The 18,736-nt window shown below is 38.1% G+C and overlaps 1 protein-coding gene across 1 annotated transcript in view; it reads right to left on the reverse strand.

Moving 5' to 3' along the window:
- The window catches only part of Sgce (sarcoglycan epsilon), a 70,977-nt gene that overhangs the window by 22,076 nt on the left and 30,165 nt on the right, over nucleotides 1-18,736 (reverse strand). Inside the window, exons 4-5 of the mRNA XM_059257346.1 lie at nucleotides 16,416-16,488; nucleotides 11,203-11,401 (exon numbers count right to left, since the gene is read on the reverse strand). Of these exons, the coding sequence (XP_059113329.1) occupies nucleotides 11,203-11,401; nucleotides 16,416-16,488 (272 nt within the window). The remainder of the gene's footprint in view (nucleotides 1-11,202; nucleotides 11,402-16,415; nucleotides 16,489-18,736) is intronic.

Consider the following 18,736-nt stretch of genomic DNA (forward strand, 5'->3'; position numbering starts at 1 on the left):
ACCAGGAGTCTGAGGCTAGTCACACTCACCACACAGTGAGTTTCAGACTAGATGTAAAAACCCAAACAAAATGAAGAAAAAAAAGAAAAGAAAAAACCCAGCAAATTGAATCTAACAATGTACAAATAAAATTATAAAAGGTGACCATGTAGAATTTATCCCATCAATGAAAATAAATTAAAAATAAATTAATTTATCACATCAGTAAATTGCACAGGGAATCATCTTATTAATACACTAAGAAATACCATTTAACAAAATCAAACATTCATGAATGATAAAAGAATGGAGGGAACTTCCTAATCTCAATATGGATCATCTTTTTTGTTTGTTTTGTTTTAACTTTGAAAGTTTTTTTTCTTTATTAAGAAATTTTCTACTCACTCTACATACCACCCACAGATACTACCTCCTCCCTCCTCCCATCTCCCAGCCCTCCCTCCCAAGCCACCCCACATCCCCACATCCCCCAAATCAAGATCTCCCATGGGGGGTCAGTAGGGCCTGGCACACTGAGCCTAGGCAGATCCAAGCCCCTTCCCACTGTACCAAGGCTGTGCAAGGCGCCACACCACAGGCACCGGATTTCCAAAAGCCTGTCCATACACCAGAGATGGATCCCGGTCCCTCTGCCTGGGTGCCCCCCAAACAGTTCGAGCCAAACAACCATCTTCTGTATCTAGAGGGCCTAGTTCTCTGGAATCCACAAGGATGACACCAGCTTGGACTGCTGGCAGTGGTCCAGAGGGTGCCTGGACTGGTCTACTCTGGTGACCAGTCTAGTGAATACCCTAACTATCATCATAGAGCCTTTGTTCAGTGACTGATGGAGGCAGATGCAGAGATCCACGGCCAGGCGCCAGGCTGAGCTCTGGGAATCCAATCGATGAGAGAGAGGAAGGATTCTGCAGGCGAGGGACGTCAAGATCATGATGGGAAGAAGTGCAGAGATGACCGGCCACACTAGTGGAGGCCCATGAACTGTAGACTAGTGGATCATCTTTTAGAATCAAAACCAGCTAATGATTAATAGAAAAAAATACTCAAAGATTTCCCATGTCAATACTGTACTGGAAATTCTAACTAATGTAGTCAAAGAGGAAAAAGAAATACAAGGTATGCCGATTTGGAAGAAATAAAAACATCTGTTCACAGATGACAAGATTCAAAATAATGCACAAATGCCTCTCAGAACATTCATTATAGTAAGTTTACAGAATACAGCAGAACACACAGGCAAATGCACTGAAAATTGTTTTCCTACGTACCAGCACAGATGGATCTTGAAACAAAAGCACATCCCCTTGACATTAGAACCTAACAAAAATAAACTAAACAAATCTTTAAAAGTACATTCAAACTATATACAAGAAAAACAAAACCTGGTGAAAGAAATAAGAAAACAAAATTAATGGAGAGCAGTTTTGTTTACTAATAGGAAGACTCAGTATTGTGAAAATGATAGAAAATGATAGTTCTCTCCAAATTAATTCATAATCTCAACGAAATGCCAATCAAAAGCCTAGTGATTTGTTTTGTGAATATTGACAAACTTGTTCTAAATCTTACAGAGAAACAAAAGACTCAGAACATCAAACATAATATTGAAACAGAAGAGCAAAGGTGGAGGACTGAACTAACCCACCCCAAGACTTCCAATGAAGCAAAGCAATCAAAACAATGTAGTTGTAGTGAAGGGCCAGACAAGGAAGTGGAGCCAAGGAGAGCCTAAGAAGAGACCTCTGCAAGTTACCTAGAGAAGACCTGTATAACTTACAGTTCACTGACCTGTAAAGAGGAACACATACACTAACATCAGTCTTCTCAACAGATGGTGCTGGAACAATCATGTATACATTTAAAAAAAAAAAAAACTACAATTGCGTCTTCATATATACCTTGTAATTGTCACAAGTGTTACCTCCAAATCAGTTACAAACCTAAGTACAAACTGCAAAACTACACAATTCTAAGAAAGTAACATGGAGAAACAGTAGATGACTTTCTAGAACAAAACACAAAGGGTATAATTCATGAAATAAAGGAATTGATAAAATAGACAAATTTAAATTTTCTCCCCTAGTAAACAAACTTTCAAGGAAACTGTCCAGAGCCTGGGTAGGAACATCTGCAGACCTCTTACGTCATAAAAGCTGCTATCAAACATAAACCAGTAATAAACTGAAACTGACTTAAAAGTCTCCCAGGGTTGGGGGAGATGGCTCACTTGGCAGAGTGTTTGCCTAGCATGCACAAAATCCTGGCTTCAGTCTCTAGCACCTTATAAACTGGGCATGGCAGTATACATCTGTAATCCCCGAATCCAGGCAGTGGAGATGAGCGGATCAGGAATCCAAAACCATTCCCAGCTAATGAGTGCAAGACCAGTTTGAAACTATCTCAAAAAAAATTTTTTTAATGTAAATGAATAAATAAAATTAATTTCAAAAGAAGAAAAACTTTAATAGATAATTTAGCAAGGAAAATATACAGAGAGCAAATAAATATGAAAAGGTGTCCCATATCACATATTATTGGGGAAAAACTGACTACAGTAGCATTGAGAGACCAGAAATAAACTCTGGAACACAAGGAGAAGCTGGAACTTTCCTGAATGAAGTAACACAGTGTGGCACAGCCAGTATGAAGACAGCCTGACGTTTTCTTACAACATTAAGCATATTTTACCTAATGATCCAGCTACTAACAAAAGGATTCAGCACTTAGACCTACACAAAAAACACTTTTTAAATAAAGAATAAAGAATCTTTATTTATAATTGCCAAGGACAGAAGCAACCTGTATATCTTTCAGTGGGAGAAATGGTTAACTGTGGTACATCCAGAAAAATGAAATATTATCCAGCACACGCGCACGCGCGCGCGCGCGCGCGCGCACACACACACACAAAGGAATGAGCTATTGAGCAAAAGAAACTTAAGTGCATGTTACTAAATGAAAGAATATAAAAAGGGCACATGCAGTACTAGACCAACTATATGAACTGTATGGCATTCCAGATAACAAAAACTCTGGGGAGACTAAAAAGATAGCTGCTAGAGGGCAGAGACGAAAGATGAAGAGGTGAACACAGATGATTTTCAGGGCAGTAAAACCACTCAGTGTGATACACCATATAGTGTATAGATGCCATATGCAATTTGTCCAAATCCATACAATGTATACCACCAACAATGAACCTCCATGGAAGCAATGGATTGTGGCTCATGATACCTCAGTCTTGTCCATCAACAGTAACAACTCGACCACTTTGGCAAAAGATGAAGATAACTGGAGGAGCTACAGGTGTGTGGGAACAATGGCATACACAGCATCTCTGTCCTTTCTCTTTGTTTCTATGAAGTTAAAAATTCTCTAGAAGTAGTTTATTTAAAAATGCATACGGTGACTTAAATGCAAGAATTACAGCTATTAACCCTAAGAAGAAAATAGGAATAAATCCCTGTGGCCTTGGATTCGGCAATGGTTTTTTTAGCTTTGACATCAAAAGCTCCAGCAGTGACAGCAAAAACTAGATAAGCTGAGCTTTATCAAAATTAAAACATTTCATGCTTCAAAGAGCAACAACAAGAAAGTCAAGATAAGTTACAAAGGGGGGTATTTACAAATTGCATGTCTGATAAGTCACTTACATCCAGAGTATGTAAAGGAATCTCACATCTTAAAAAGACAAACAACCCAGTTAAAAAATGGTCAAGGATCTGAAGAGCCATATCTCCAAAGAAAATTTGAAAAAGAATGTTTTGTTGCATTGCACGTAAAAAGTATATGAAAGAGACTCAACGTCATTGGCCCCTAGTGAGAGACACATCAAATCCACAAGGAGATACTGCTTAATTCCTGCTAAAATGATGATAATCAGAAAGCAAGATGAAAGTTGGTGCTAGGAAGAATGTAGAAGAATCAAATCCCTCCTAGTCTGCTGCTGGGAATGTGAAACGGCTCAAGGCTTCGGGAAGACAGCTTAACAGTTCCTCCAAAGGTTACATACAGGGTCACCAGATGACTCAGGAATTCTATTCCCATGGATATGCCTAGGAGAAATGAAAGTAGATCTCTGTGCAAAATATATAGCTGGATTTCACAGCAGTAGTATTTCTAATAGTAAAAACGTGAAAATAATCCAAAGGCTTGTCAACTTATGAGCAAACAAATGACCACAGCCACAGAATATTGTCTTACTCACTAATAAGACACAAGGAAATATTTTTCTACAATGGATAAAACTTGAAACCAATATATTAAACGATGAAAAGCCAATCACAATAACCACATACTGCACCATTTCATTTATGTGGAATGCACAAGGAAAGGTAAATGCAAAGAAATGGCCAAGTAAGCTAGTTTGCCAAGAACTAAGGCTGTTGGTGGCGACCACTGATGTGGACGGGGTGGGAGTGGAGAACTCCAAGATGATAAAATTTACCTAAATATTATGTAATGGTTACCCATTCTGAATGGGTTAACTGTGTGATATGTGAATTCTACCTTAATAAAGATGTTATTTACTTAATTCTTGAGACAGATAGGATCTCATTGTTATAATCTGGACTTACTATAAACTCACTATGTGGGCTAGATTGGCTAAAAACTCACAGCAATCCTCCTGCCTTGACCACTCAAGTAGCAAGGTTATAGACACGAGCCACCACTCCTGGCTTAATGCTATTGTATTTTAATGTGAAATAAACCAAAACATGATATGAAAACTCAAAACTGTGTCAATGAAAGCATGATGTCATGGCCACATTTGAGATGACAACTGTCTGCCACACGGCTATACAAATCTATTTTTTTATATCAATTTTCATTAGGACTGAAGTTTCACAGAAGAGACAAGTTAAAAACACCAACTATATGCCTTTAGGGGAATAAAAAAATAAAGAATGCACTAAGTTAAAGATCAAAGGAAAATTCAGAACAAAAGTAGATGTAAGAAATCACTGGAAAAGTCAAGTGTTCCGTGATATATTATGTTTATGAATCACTGCCTTCCTGCTTCACACAAACCAATCTCCATCCCCTTATTAACTGCCTGCCCAACACCATACATTTTTTTCTTGATAACTGCAAAGTATTTTCATAAACAGAGACAAATGGATGTGTTTCTCACAACTGCTAAGAGCCCTCTTGCTCAAACATGACAGTGATTTGCATTTACAATTAGTAAGATTTTAGATTAATTCAGCTGAAGTTAATATAAATAAGCATAAGAAGTTTTGGTACTTTGAAATGTGTGTTTTTCTCTTAAATTATAAAAGCAATATAAAAACATTATAGAAAACTTGGAATATAAAAAAAGAACTCATTTATATTACCAAGATAACTATTTTCATTTTCCAATGTACCTTGCAGAATATTTTTCAAATGCATATATTTTAACCTAATTGCAATCATCTCTAAAATTTAATTTTGTATCCTGCTTCTGCACTTAATGTGTCATAAGCATTTTCCATATTGTAGTCTTTGTAATTATGGTTTTATGGCAATGTAATTTTTTAAGTGCACATGATTTATTCAGCAATTATTTCAGAGTTGGACATGCAGTTGCTTCTAATTTTTTGATGTTATAAATAAGATCGTAAAACCTATCTCTGTGTATTTTCCTTACTGTTGCTGTCTTAAAAGACATGCCTAGAAGTGGAAACATTTTTATGGCAGTTGCCACTGTGCCAAGTTACTTTCATCTCTACTAGGATGATCCATAAACTCCTCAAACTTGATATGTTCTGAACTGAGCTCATCTTGACCCCACCCCACCTCCACCTGTTCCTCCTTCTATCTCCTTCTCCTAGTGATTGGCAACCCCAGATGCTCAAGTCATGAACTCCAGCGCCATCATCTTTGACTCGGCTCCTTCTCTCACAGCTCAATCCATCATCAGTTGCTGACAGTTGCCCTGAAATAACTCGCAAACACAAGTGTCACTTGGTCCCATCTCACTGATACCATTTTAGTCAGAGCCACAAACACCCTACATGGGGGCAAAGCAACAGCCCTGTAAATGTTCTTAAACCTGATCTTTGCCACTGTCCTCTGGAAGCCTACTTGCTGAGTGAATAAATGAGCAGATGAATAGCATTTATCAGTTAAAAACACAAACAGAATACAAATGCCATGACGAGCAGTCGTAGACAGTGGACTTGTCTCCTAGGTCAAAAGGTGTATTTGTTGCTTCTTTTGTAAAATAAGCAACTTTGGACATATTGGCTCTTTCTAATATATAATTTTATATGAGACCATACTTAATACCAACTCGATGCTGTACATGAAAAAATTATGTCTCACATGGTGTTTTCATTTTAGGTATCTTTTGGATATACATTTAAAAAATTCTTATCAATTAAAATGAAGATAACTGTTATCTTGAACCCAACCATATGTTTTCAAATGTGTCTAAACAGTTGAGATGGGCACATATTGTCAGGACAAAGCTCTAGGTCAGTAGTTCTCAATCTCCCTAACGCTGCAACCCTTTAATACAGTGCCTCATGTTGTGGTGACCCCCAGTCATAAAACTATTTCACTGTTACTTCATAACTGTGATTTTGCTAGTGGTATGAATCATAATGAAAATATCTGATATGCAGGACATCTGATACGTGACCCCAATGGGGGTCATGACTCACAGGTTGAGAACCGCTACTCTAGATGACTATAAAGTATTGTGCTTCAAAATGCCAGGAGCTTTTGTACTCTGGATAAAACTCCTTATAAACAGTTTTATTACAAATTTGAACACCTCAATTTCCCTTGAGGTAGAATGTGCTTGTTGAGGCATTTAAACATTTGATGTGAGGAATCAACAAACAGGAAAATAACTGTATTCAAAATAGCAAGACAGTGATTACGATGAATACATATTTTCCATAATTGTCCTACTCATGGGATACATTTGACTCCTGATCTTGTGCCCAGAAGAAACACAAACCAACTTGAGAATATATCCACGCATGTTACATGTCACCCAGGAATGTGAGCTCCCCAGAGAGGCAGCACTGTCTTCTGAGGTGCCTCTCACCCCACTTCTTTTTCTGTATGCAATTGCAATTAACTAAAAAAAAAAATGTAAAATTAAAGATTTACAAAACTGTTTATAAGATATATAACCAAATGACTAAGTAAAGCCCAGAAATCAAAATTATAACAGGATTAATAATTATATTTTAATCTAGAGCTTTGAGTTTGTAGGGAACTTCTTCATATTAAAAATAGAAAAAGAAAAAAAACAGTTAAAAATATATTATCTTCTTAATAATAAAAAGAAGGGTATGGTTAGTTCTCAGAGACCTGAAGACAGGATTATTGTAAATTCTGTGAGAATTGGTATAAATTAAAGGGAGACTGAGGGAGGAGTAGAGATGCTGTGTGGATTTACGATGGCCCACGTTTCATGGATGATGCCCTTGAGCCATCTAAAATCTGCACATCTATAAACACTCCTTCATTCTGTCTCATTTTACTCTACACTGTATGTGATAAGCCTAACACAGAAGCTTTCCTATCAACCATTTTCTGCAAAGATCCCTTTGCTTCAGGATAATACCTACCCAACTTCCATAGAACATAATGCCTTTCATGGTTCATCCTTTGGAAGCTTCATAACTATCACAATGTTGGGGAAGTACAGACATGTGAAATCCGGGGGCTCACTGTCCACCCAGCCCAGTCTAATCAGCAAGCCTCATGCCAGTGTGACCCTGTCTCAAAGGAAGAAGGTGAACGGCTCCTAAGGAATGACCACCTTTGGCTCGCGCGCGCTCTCTCTCTCTCTCTCTCTCTCTCTCTCTCTCTCTCTCTCTCTCTCTCTCACTCACTCACTCACTCACCGAGAAAGGAAAAGATGAGGATAATTTCAGAGCTGAGCACCCTGGCCCAGCATCATGACTTTCCATCACCACAGTATCTGGCAGCCACTGACTTACATTCTCTTCCTCACTTCTCACTGAGGCTTCTGACATAGGCAAAACCCAACCAGTTAGAAAGAGTATTTTATGAAATGATCCAGAGAATAAATGAAGACAGTTTCTCTGCCACTGATTGAGGCTAGATCTGCACGCTTTGGTCACCAGAGGAAATAGGTTTGACAATCTCTTATGAAAAGTGAGTATATTCTTTAATCCTCACACCCCATCATTCCCTTCATAGTCACTATTTACACCACATCACTCACCCGGGGTTGGCAGCTACAGTATGCCTAGCCTGAAATATGACCCTGCTCTTCTTCCCCCAGCTTTAGCCCAGGCTAAATACATCTAGGAGTCCTTAGCCTTTGGATCTCTGTCAGGAGCAAAAGCAACACCAAGTCCATGCACAGTTGCTTTGGGGTTATGAATCTGGCAAGTGAAAATTATTCTTTTCAGAGGGCTCAGCCTTCCTTTGCAGAAGCTTACTCACTTTGAAGTAAATCTTTATAATTGTTTTCTGTTTAATTTAGAAGAAGTTTGAAAGCTGTCAGCAAGGTCTGTAGAGATGCGAAGATGCTCATCATGAAGGATGAGCTAGGATGCTGCAGAAGGGGCCCTGCTGCCTGGTATTTAATGGCACCTCTGACCATAGAAGGGCATAAAAGGGTCTACTACTAAGAGCCACTCTACGTCCCCTGTTGGTTATGCCACTACACATACCAAGCAGAGAAAAAAGAAACGTCGTTAGTAGATTGTGGTTGCCATGAGTTTAAAAAAAAAAATGGTAATTTCATGAAGATCTTTATTTTTTTTTCCTCTAAATCTTGGAGCACGATTTATATTAAGTATTAAGAGAACACATTTATTAGTTTCTTAATTACTATTATGAATGCATATACATTATTTTAAAATAAGATTATAGAAAAGCAATATCTGAAATTCTTTGGCCATATCTATCCTTCCTTGTTTATATTTTCAATATTTCATTTTACATATATTTACAGTGCATGACTTTTTAAATGTAAAGGCAAAAAAATTAAGTGAATTACATATATACACTATGTATCATTTTAGAATGTATTAAGTGAATTACAAATGCACCACATACATAATTTAAAAGTGTATTAAGTGAAATATATATATACACACTATATATCAATAAAGAGAAAGAAAGGCATAGAGCTGAGAAAAGTGTGGAATTTACTTATCCTTACATGGCAATGTGGGTAAAGAAACTTTTGTTATCTTAACTTTATATAACAACTAAAGAAAATATACAAATCATTCCTAGGGACACACTTTTCTCCTGCAATTGTAACTCAAGTAGGGTCTTATTTCACTGGGCCTTCCATGGAGACTCTAGAGGGACGGAGCTGGCATCAGGCACAATTTATAGAAACACTATTTTAAAAGACTTCTATGCATACTTTGCAAAGGTTAAGGCTTAACATTAAATTAAAGCTCATGGAAAGCATTTCAAGTTGGGCAGGGATCTGAGACAAGAGTCTAAGTAAGTGCCACAGGGCGGGCTCTCTTAAATAGCTGACAGTGGAGCTTGCCTTCAAGCAGGTGTTGCGGGTCAGTTAGCTAATGACTGAACTCTCAACAAGGACTCGGAGGGCCAAAATTCTGTTCTTAATTTAGAGTCACATGCTCAGGCCCAGCTCAAAACCTCAAAGTCTCTCTAGGGTAACAGAGGCCACTAACCTATTATCTACATTTTAAATAATACTCAGCCAATTCTTCTCAGGCTCGGCACGGTTGGAAAGCTCTGCTTCAGTTGGTGTCTGGTTTGGAGAGTGGCTTAATTCAACCATAGTTCAGTTCACACCTGAAAATCAGGGTCTGCGCTACCGACTGGAGGAGGTGTAAGCCAGAGGAAGTATGACCACTGGTACCTGGAGGCTCGTGCTGTTGCTTCTGAACTCTGGCTGTTGTTTTAACAACCATCTCGGAAAACATTAAGGGAACTGCTGAGAAAGGGGTGAGTTGGGAGAGTGTTTTCAGGGGGACTCCCCTGCTCAACTTGTTCCACAGTTATGCTTTTTAATTTACTCACTGGGAAAGAGATCCACATTGGAACTCCACAGTGAAAAGTTAAGCTCCAGAGTTGCGTTTCATATAAAAAGCCAACCAGCACTCGAGAAGAGATAAGCCCGCCATTTTCCTCAAAGCACTTCTATATGTGCTTGACTGACTTCAAAATCCATTGCTATAACATTCAAGATAAAACTTAATTCTGAAATTTTAAGCTGAACTTCACAGACCACCGCTTCCCCCACCCTCTCCTGCCTACCCTCTCAGACTTCATTTATGTGTACTTGTGAGCTTTTCTGTTATTTCCAAACAAGTTCTCCATTAAGCTGCCCTGAAATCTGATTCTTCTGAATCCAGTTATCCTAGTTAATTCTAGACAGGGCCCGCACAGAAGTGTTACCAGCATTATGGGAGAAGGGAGAGTTGGACGGGCATATGTTGTGCAAACTGATTTATTCCACGTACTGCACTTTCACAGGACTGAGTGAGAAGCAATTCTCCATCGACCTACAGATAAGGAGTTAAAGATGGAAGTTGGGTGTGATATCGACACCGATGCTTTCTACTGACCCAACAGGAGTGTTTTTACTCACACAGGTCACACTCTGTACCGCTTGAGAGTTGACATATCCATCTCAAATGCACTGTCTCATTTAATCCCTTTAAGAAGCGTGAGGGAGAATGTCATCCCCACTGGAACAGAAAAGGAAGTTGAGGCACAGAGGGGTTCCACATTTGTGCAATGTCACCCGGCTTGTGAATGACAAGGCCAAACTTTTGGCTCTCGTGTCACAGGAATGGATTTCAAATCCACTTCAGCCATCAGCCACCAACACATGGTGGAAAGAATGTGAAAGGCGAAGAAATAGTTTCCTAGAATAAAGCTCCAGCAGGCGGTGAGTCCTCCAGCTGAGAACTGGGCATCAATTTCCTTTGAAATGCACGGCCCTAAAATAATCAGCTTGTCTCTGAAGGTACAAAAGGCTTACTGCTATAATTTATGATGTCCATCCTGATCTACAATTAGATTCACAGGACCTGGGTACTGTGATTGAAGGAACCATTGATACTATCTCTTTGTCAATATAGAAAATTGCTTATGTGTCCATATCTTCATAATATCTATTTCTTATTAAAAAGAAAAATGCAATAGGCTATCTTCCATCTACAATAAGTTTGATAAAGTCACCATATTTAAAAATCCACATTTAAAGCAACGAGATCAGAGTTCTCTTACCCCTCCTTCATGTCATTAATAGGAAGCGGCACCCTGCCACCTCTGTCTAGGGCCGACGTGATGTTTATAGCGTTGAGGCGCTCCGGTTGCCACACATTTTTTACAGCCCCGAGAAAGTCTCCAAGAACCTCACTGGCCAACATTTCTTCCACATTCATATTTTTGATGAAGAATTCTGCTTGATAAGGCAACGGGAACTCTAGTGTTGATGAAAAGGGATATGCATATCTTTAATGAAGCAATCTCTTAAATTAAAAGAACAATCTGAGCTTTGTAGAGTTCTGTTATAGTCCTGGCAGCAGATAGCAATACAGAACAGTCAATTCTCCATCTGAATGGGTTCAGATGCTTGGATTAAACAAACTGTGACCCCAAATTGTTCTTAAAAAATATGTCTGATTGGAGGGCAGTGGTACAGCACTCAGGAGGCAGAGCAGGCAGATCTCTGTGAGTTGAAGGCCAACCTGGTCTACAAAGTGAGTTTCAGGACAACCAGGACTGCATAGTGAGACCCTGTCTCAATAACAACAACAAAATTATGTCTGTACTCAACAGATAGAAACTTATAAACTTTCTCATCATTAATCCCTAAACAATATGTCAACTGTTTATATAGAACGTACATTGCATAGGTATAATACATAATCTAGAGATGATTCACATATGGAAGCATATGTACAGGTCATATGTAAAAACTATTTATTTAAAATAGTTTTTTTATTTACATAAAATAGTTTTTACATATGACCTGAACATATTATATAGGGGACTTAAGAGTTCTCTGATTTGGGTATCCAAGGGGATCTAGGAACCAACACTGGTGGGTACTGAGGGATTACTGTGACTTCAAAGGCTTCTCTGTAATTGATGATGTGTCTAAGAACATAATATACATTAGACACTGAAGCATATCTACAATATAATAAAATCCATGGTTCATGGAGGTAATTTATAATTACAGAATTTAGCTAGATAAAGGAAGAAGAAAGAAAAGACTGACTAAGCCTGTGTTTTTAATTTACAATATTTCTTATATTGTTTGGAACATGCTAAAAATCATTGCTTTTTTTCTATGATACTGATTATATAGCTGGTGAGAATTCTAAAATTTACATCGATTCTATTTGGATTATTGTGTACTAAATATTTCAGAAAATAAGAAAGTTCTTGTACAGTTTCACAGTTAAGAGTTTTAGTGAGCTTTTTTTTTCCTTCCAAAACATTCACTAAAATTCTTTAAAAATTTTAAGCCATTGGTGGTGGCACACTCCTTTAATCCCAGCACGCAGGAGGCAGAGGCAGCAGGAGGTCGAGGCCAGCCTGGTCTACAGAGCTAGTTCCAGAACAGCCAGGACTACACAAAGAAACCTTGTCTTGAAAAACAAAAAAACAAACGAACAAATTTTTTTAAATATACTTTAAATAAACCTAATATAAAATTCAGTCTATTAATATAAAAAACATTAACTAAATAAAAATATTTCAGTTTCTCTTGCCAGGCAGTGATGGCGCACGCCTTTAATCCCAGCACTCGGGAGGCAGAGGCAGGCAGATCTCTGTGTGTTTGATGCCTGCCCAGTCTACAAAGTAAGTTCCAGGAAAGGCGCAAAAAAATAAAATAAAATAATAAAAAAAATTCAGTTTCTCAAGTGTTATTCTTAAATTGCTGACATTTTCCCTGATTGTTCTCTTAAAATTAAAATGTTTTCTTCTTACATATACTATTTCTCCAATAATAAGAGTTAACTTAAAAACTATTTATAACCAGGGCAAATGAAGAGACTCATGTGGATTATAATAGCAATCTGCAGGTTCTTGTACCCACCCCATACTTTCAAGTGGAAGATTAGAGATGTTCAGAAAGATACAATAATTTCAATTTATCTCATCCAATTTTTCTCTAAGTTAGAGAGTGTGTCTATAATGTGCTCTGCAGACTTCAAACATATGGCAAAAACTTATAAAACATTAAAACTTTAGCCCCTATTTTAACATGAAAAGGTTGGTTATATGAATATTTCTAAGTTCCAAACAGATTTAACGTCTCAAATACTAATTGTACTATGTACATTCTCTAATTTATTTAAACAAAATCATGAGTTTGTAAATTAATCTACTCTTGTTTAATTAATGGAAAATAAAAACACAGAATAAGCACCTGACATCTTAATGACCTCATTTCTTGGAAGACTCTTTGATATTTATGGACACAAGACACCAGAGATTCAGTGAGGGAGCCAGCACTGGCTGCAGGGTTTTCTCCAGAGCTGTGTAGCAAGTGGTGACCACTTCTGAAGCCACAGCTCTGTAAGGCCCTACTCACAGAAAACTCTTTCCCCCTCTCCTGAAGGCACTAGTTTGGCTAGATTTATTCAATGCATAGCCTACATGTAGTCTTCTAAAATAGGATCTCTTTCTTGCAGATGAATTTTCAGTTTATACAAATGCATTTCCTCTTTACATACGACAGCAGCTTAATCGTTGACACTTTCCCCCATGTCTAGAAACAGTCACACAAATGAACCATGAAGAAGAGTTTCTCAGTGGTAAATGATATATTTATAAATAATGGCAAATAAAATCTTGGATATGCCAGATGTGTACAATTACTCTTTTCCCTAAAAATTTTTACTTTCAGGTTTCCATAAAACTAGCCTCCACTCCACCCCTCTCCACTCTATCCCCCCCCCCCCCCCCCCCCCCGACTCTCTGACTCTTCCTGATCCATTCAGCCCCACTTAGTGGCTCTCTTTCTGAGATCTACTACAAGGCCTTGTGGTTGCTACCGTATCCCTCCAAAGTTCTGGACTGTGCAGCTTGACTGCTGTCTACTGGGCCAAGAACTACTGCCAGGTCTCTCTGGGATGAGTCACAGGAGCTTTCTAACTCTGGGGAAATCCCATACTTGCTATATTTGGAAATCAAAGAGGCCAAGAGAACAGTAGGCCAGCAGATTGGTGGCAGGGCTCTGAGGTGCTAACCCCAATTTAGGGATTTACTTTATGTACTCTCTTTGAGCACCATGCTGTGGAGGCTACATGACTAATTTCCCATTAGGTCACTCAGAGTAGAAGACAGCTGGCCAAAGAGCTGGGCTGAGCATGATTACCCTGATTTACAACGTTGTTATTCCTTTTTCTAAACTTTATCTGGGGCAAACAGCATGCGTGAAGGCCATGTTCAAAGACGTCCATTCTCAAGTACATATGAACCTTGTCTAGACTGGCAAGGATAAATGTGTGACCTTTTTAGTTTAGTGGTTTTCAAAGCATTTGGGGTCACTGAACCCTATGTAGAAAAGAAGTCAAGCAGATCTGCCTGAACTCCAAAGAAGACTTCTCCAATCTTCTCCGCCCCCTCACTAACACGGCCTCTAACTACTTGGTGCAGATAAGCAGCCCCCAACACTTACTTCTGACCCTCCAGTTGTGCAGTATTCTTACATCAGGAAGCACATGAATATGGATCCCCATGTGACATTAACACCTACAACAGGTTCTGAATGTTCCCGTTCTACAGCAGAGACCAGCCTAGAGAAAGCAAAAGGTCCAAGTGCAGACCAGGCTCTCTTCCAGTCCGTCATATCTGACAAATTGGTCTCTTGAGACTGTAACTACAAGGTCCAAGAGCCCAAAGCCACTGTGGTATAATTATGTGACTCCAACCATGAATCCACAAATGGGAAGGAAAAGACAATGACTCTGCCCACTTAAAGAGTTCTCGATTCTACAGGAACAGCTTAAACTAGATACAACTATCCAACCCTAATTAAGTCGAGAATCAGTCTCCCTAATCTATGGATTCCTAAAAATCATGCAGAGGGTGGGAGTGTGGAGAGGGAATGCTATGTCTAGGGCCACAGAACTAGACCTTGCACTTGTTATCATCTATAAACAGCACTGGCATTTTTAGACTTGCATAGTCGTCTGCAGTTGGTACTATTAAAATACTTAAAGGAAGACCCACTGCAGGCGGGCGGTTCAAGTCCTTGAGCAGTCTTTCCAGGTACATATTGCTGATCTTGAACTTAATTCTTTCTTTTATATAGTCTAAAGGCAACTTTTAACTCAGCTTTACTGAGTTATCATGAATTTCAAAATACTAGTTTCTGGCAAAATGCTTTTGCTTGCCTGTTTTCTACCAATAAACAGGAACAGTAATTCCCCATCAAGAATATACTATTGGTTTTCTCTTTTTCAGAGGGAAAGATCTGTAACAGCTCCCTCATGTTAGTGCCTTTACTAACAGAAGTATAGAGAAGATTATCTTATAATTTTCTAATGGTACCTAAAATATTTTCTCTTTCTTTTTTAACATTTAAGCCTCAACAGATGGATCTCTGTGAGTTTGAGGTCAGCCTGGTGTACAGAGCAAGTTCCAGGATAGCCAAGACTATACAGAGAAACCCTATCTTGAAAAAAATCAAAATAATAATGATGAAGATGACGATAACGACGACGATCCCTCAAGTTTTGGATATGGGATGGTAATATTTTTCCCCTTTCCTCTCTCTAGGCCCTCCCAGCTATCTCCCCATGAGGCCTTCCCCTGTCCCCCCAATCTCAAGTTGGCAGCCTCGCTAAAACATTCTAAGTGTTAAACACATTTCCTAGTCTTTGCCAAAATATAAGCATAATTTTTATATTTCCTGTGTCCCCAACCTTCAAAATCCTCAAGAAATCACTTAGAGTTTGAGCATGTTGTACTAAATTGTTGGTGGACTCTAACATTTATGACACAATGAGCAAATTTATCTAATTAGCACACTATGTACCCAAACTATCTAATTAGCAAACTATGTACTCCAAGCCCCCCAATCACAGCTTATCTTCACATGCAGCTAAACTACTACTTACAATTACACCGAAGTTAAATATAAAAGTAGCTGATAACGACTCTGTGTTCTTAGACTTAACTCACAGGCTTTAGAGTAGACTTGGAAGCAGGTGCATCTTAGTATCCCTTCAGCACTGATGCAGCAAGGCTTGAAGACATCAGCATCTGGTGAAGAGCCAGCCTCAGTTCATCAGCACAGTACACCACTTTTATAAAAAGTTAGAAATGGCTTGGTTTTCTTTCCTACATTTTACTATTTCATCAGTTATAGTAGGGATGTGGTGCTTTATAATCAATAATTATATTTTATGTTTATAAACACAATGAAATCCTTCTTATAAATAAGAAGTGATCATCGACATATTTTCTATACTTACCTTCTGCTGACATTATATTAATTATCAAATTATGTCTTGCAGTCTCAAAGGTACGTCTATTGTAGGCAGTTATCTATTAGAAAAGGAAAATCATGTTTAGAAAGTGAAATGCTTTGTAAAATGCAACTCATTAAAGACAAAATGAAAACAAATCATTGTTCTTTCCATTTTTATTATTTGTTGATATATCGAGACAATTCCTTTCCCTGGGCAATAAGAACCCAGGACTTTTAGCAGTATTGTAGGAAAATAATTCATTAGCCAGGTCTATTTCACATGCTAAAACAAAAATTTAAATAGAGAAAGATTCTTTTGTAGAAAGCCATGAGGCACAGAAGGTAATATAGATGGGTCACTAGAAGATGGATGAATTATTATGAGTGACTTGCTTGGGATAGACTAAGATTAAAACAAAACACACACACCAAAACAAACAAACAAACAAACAAACAAACAAACAACAACAACAACAACTAAGAATGTATGGTTGTGCTAGTAAACTGAATTTAAGAACTAAGCACACCAATGTTGCATGTAGTGCTCAACTGCACAACAATTGGTCAAAAGATTTGTCATAAATAACCCTTTCAGGATGTAAATACACCTCATGATGAGTAAAGCAGTAAGATCATAGTCTATAAAATTTAGGGCACATGCTCAAAAACCACAAACCAGCCTTTTCATACAGTCAAATGTTAGTAAACACTTGCAGGGTCAGTGAGCTTATATCGAAGTCAACTCGGAAAGGACTACCAGAGACAGACAAAGCAAAGGCCATGGCTTCAGAACTCAGGGAAAATTAACTTTGTAACAGGCATTAAATGGTGCAGACACATCTGGAGTACCTCAACAAAACCAAATGACTGTGTCAAACTCTTAACAGTCCCGGCACTGGGTTTCTGGTGGTGACTGCAGCTGTAGGTGACATCAAAACAGAAGATTGGGAGAAAACTGGCTCCAGCTACTGGGACAGAGACCCGTGTGCACTCAACAAGCACCAGAGATGTTTACATATCAATAGGAACTTAGAGAGAAGTAGGGTACCATCGCCAGGAATACTGAGAGTTAAAACAGCAAGATTTGGAAGTGGGGGATAAATAATTTCAAACCTTTGGCAATATTTATTCTGAACAGCACACTAACCCACAGAGTTAAAGGAGTTTCTCTCTCTCTAACTTGTCAAAATTCCATTGGGGTTGCCACTTTCTTCCTGGCAGACACATGAGCAGCGGGGCGCACATCAAACCATAACCTTAGTAATAGCTACCAAGCTAAGTAGGAGAGAGTGCCGAATCCTAACCACTAGACCACCAGGGATGCCAGCTACCAAACTAAGTAGGAGGTATTTTTCTAAGAAAGCAAAGGAAAAAATTAAAAAAAATAAGTTGTACTCGGGAATTTTTGTGATTTAAAAGTTTAGCCTTTACTCATTAATTTACACAATTAATATATACTAATTAGTTAATTTGCCTTACTCCCCCCTCCAAATAACCATAATCATATTTTCAGTGGAAGAAAAGATGACTGATCTTCTCCAATGTGTTATTACAGGGAGATTTGGGCTCAGAAAAGATAGAGTATTATAAATTAATAATAATAGCCTTCCTTATTTGTCACAAATTTCATTACTGTAAATTTTGTAAACTACAGCTTCATTTTTTTTAATCACAGGTTACTGGGGGAAGTGAAGAATATTTTATATTAAGAGAAAAATTTTTTATTACCTGAATATATATCTAATGTTTAATCTTAACAGCTATACCAAAATAGTATGCTTTGTCTCACTTCTAATAAGACATTTAAGGACTGTAATGACCTCAATCAAATTTTACTTACTGCAAAGACATGAAGTACTTCAAAGCATGAGGGGGGATGCTTATTTTTGATCCTCTGTTTCTAAAATAATGTCTAAGCAATTTCAGATGTTTAAAATCGAAATATTTCAAATATATCGTTACTGAATTCATAGATTGATATAATTAAATAATGGTTTAAGACATATAAAACCTGACTAAATTAATAGAATATATTAAAATCCTATGCTTTTTATACTATATAGATATATTTGTATTCTATAAAAGGTTGTGTTAAGTTGTCATTGGTACTTTTTAAGCATCTTATTTGATACAGATTCATAACATTTAATGTCTTTTTTTTTGGTTTTTTCGAGACAAGGTTTCTCTGTGTAGCTTTGCGCCTTTCCTGGAACTCACTTGGTAGCCCAGGCTGGCCTTGAACTCACAGAGATCCGCCTGGCTCTGCCTCCCGAGTGCTGGGATTAAAGGCGTGTGCCACCACCGCCCGGCAACATTTAATGTCTT

Source organism: Peromyscus eremicus, chromosome 3 (assembly GCF_949786415.1).
Source record: "Peromyscus eremicus chromosome 3, PerEre_H2_v1, whole genome shotgun sequence".
NCBI lineage: Eukaryota > Metazoa > Chordata > Mammalia > Rodentia > Cricetidae > Peromyscus > Peromyscus eremicus.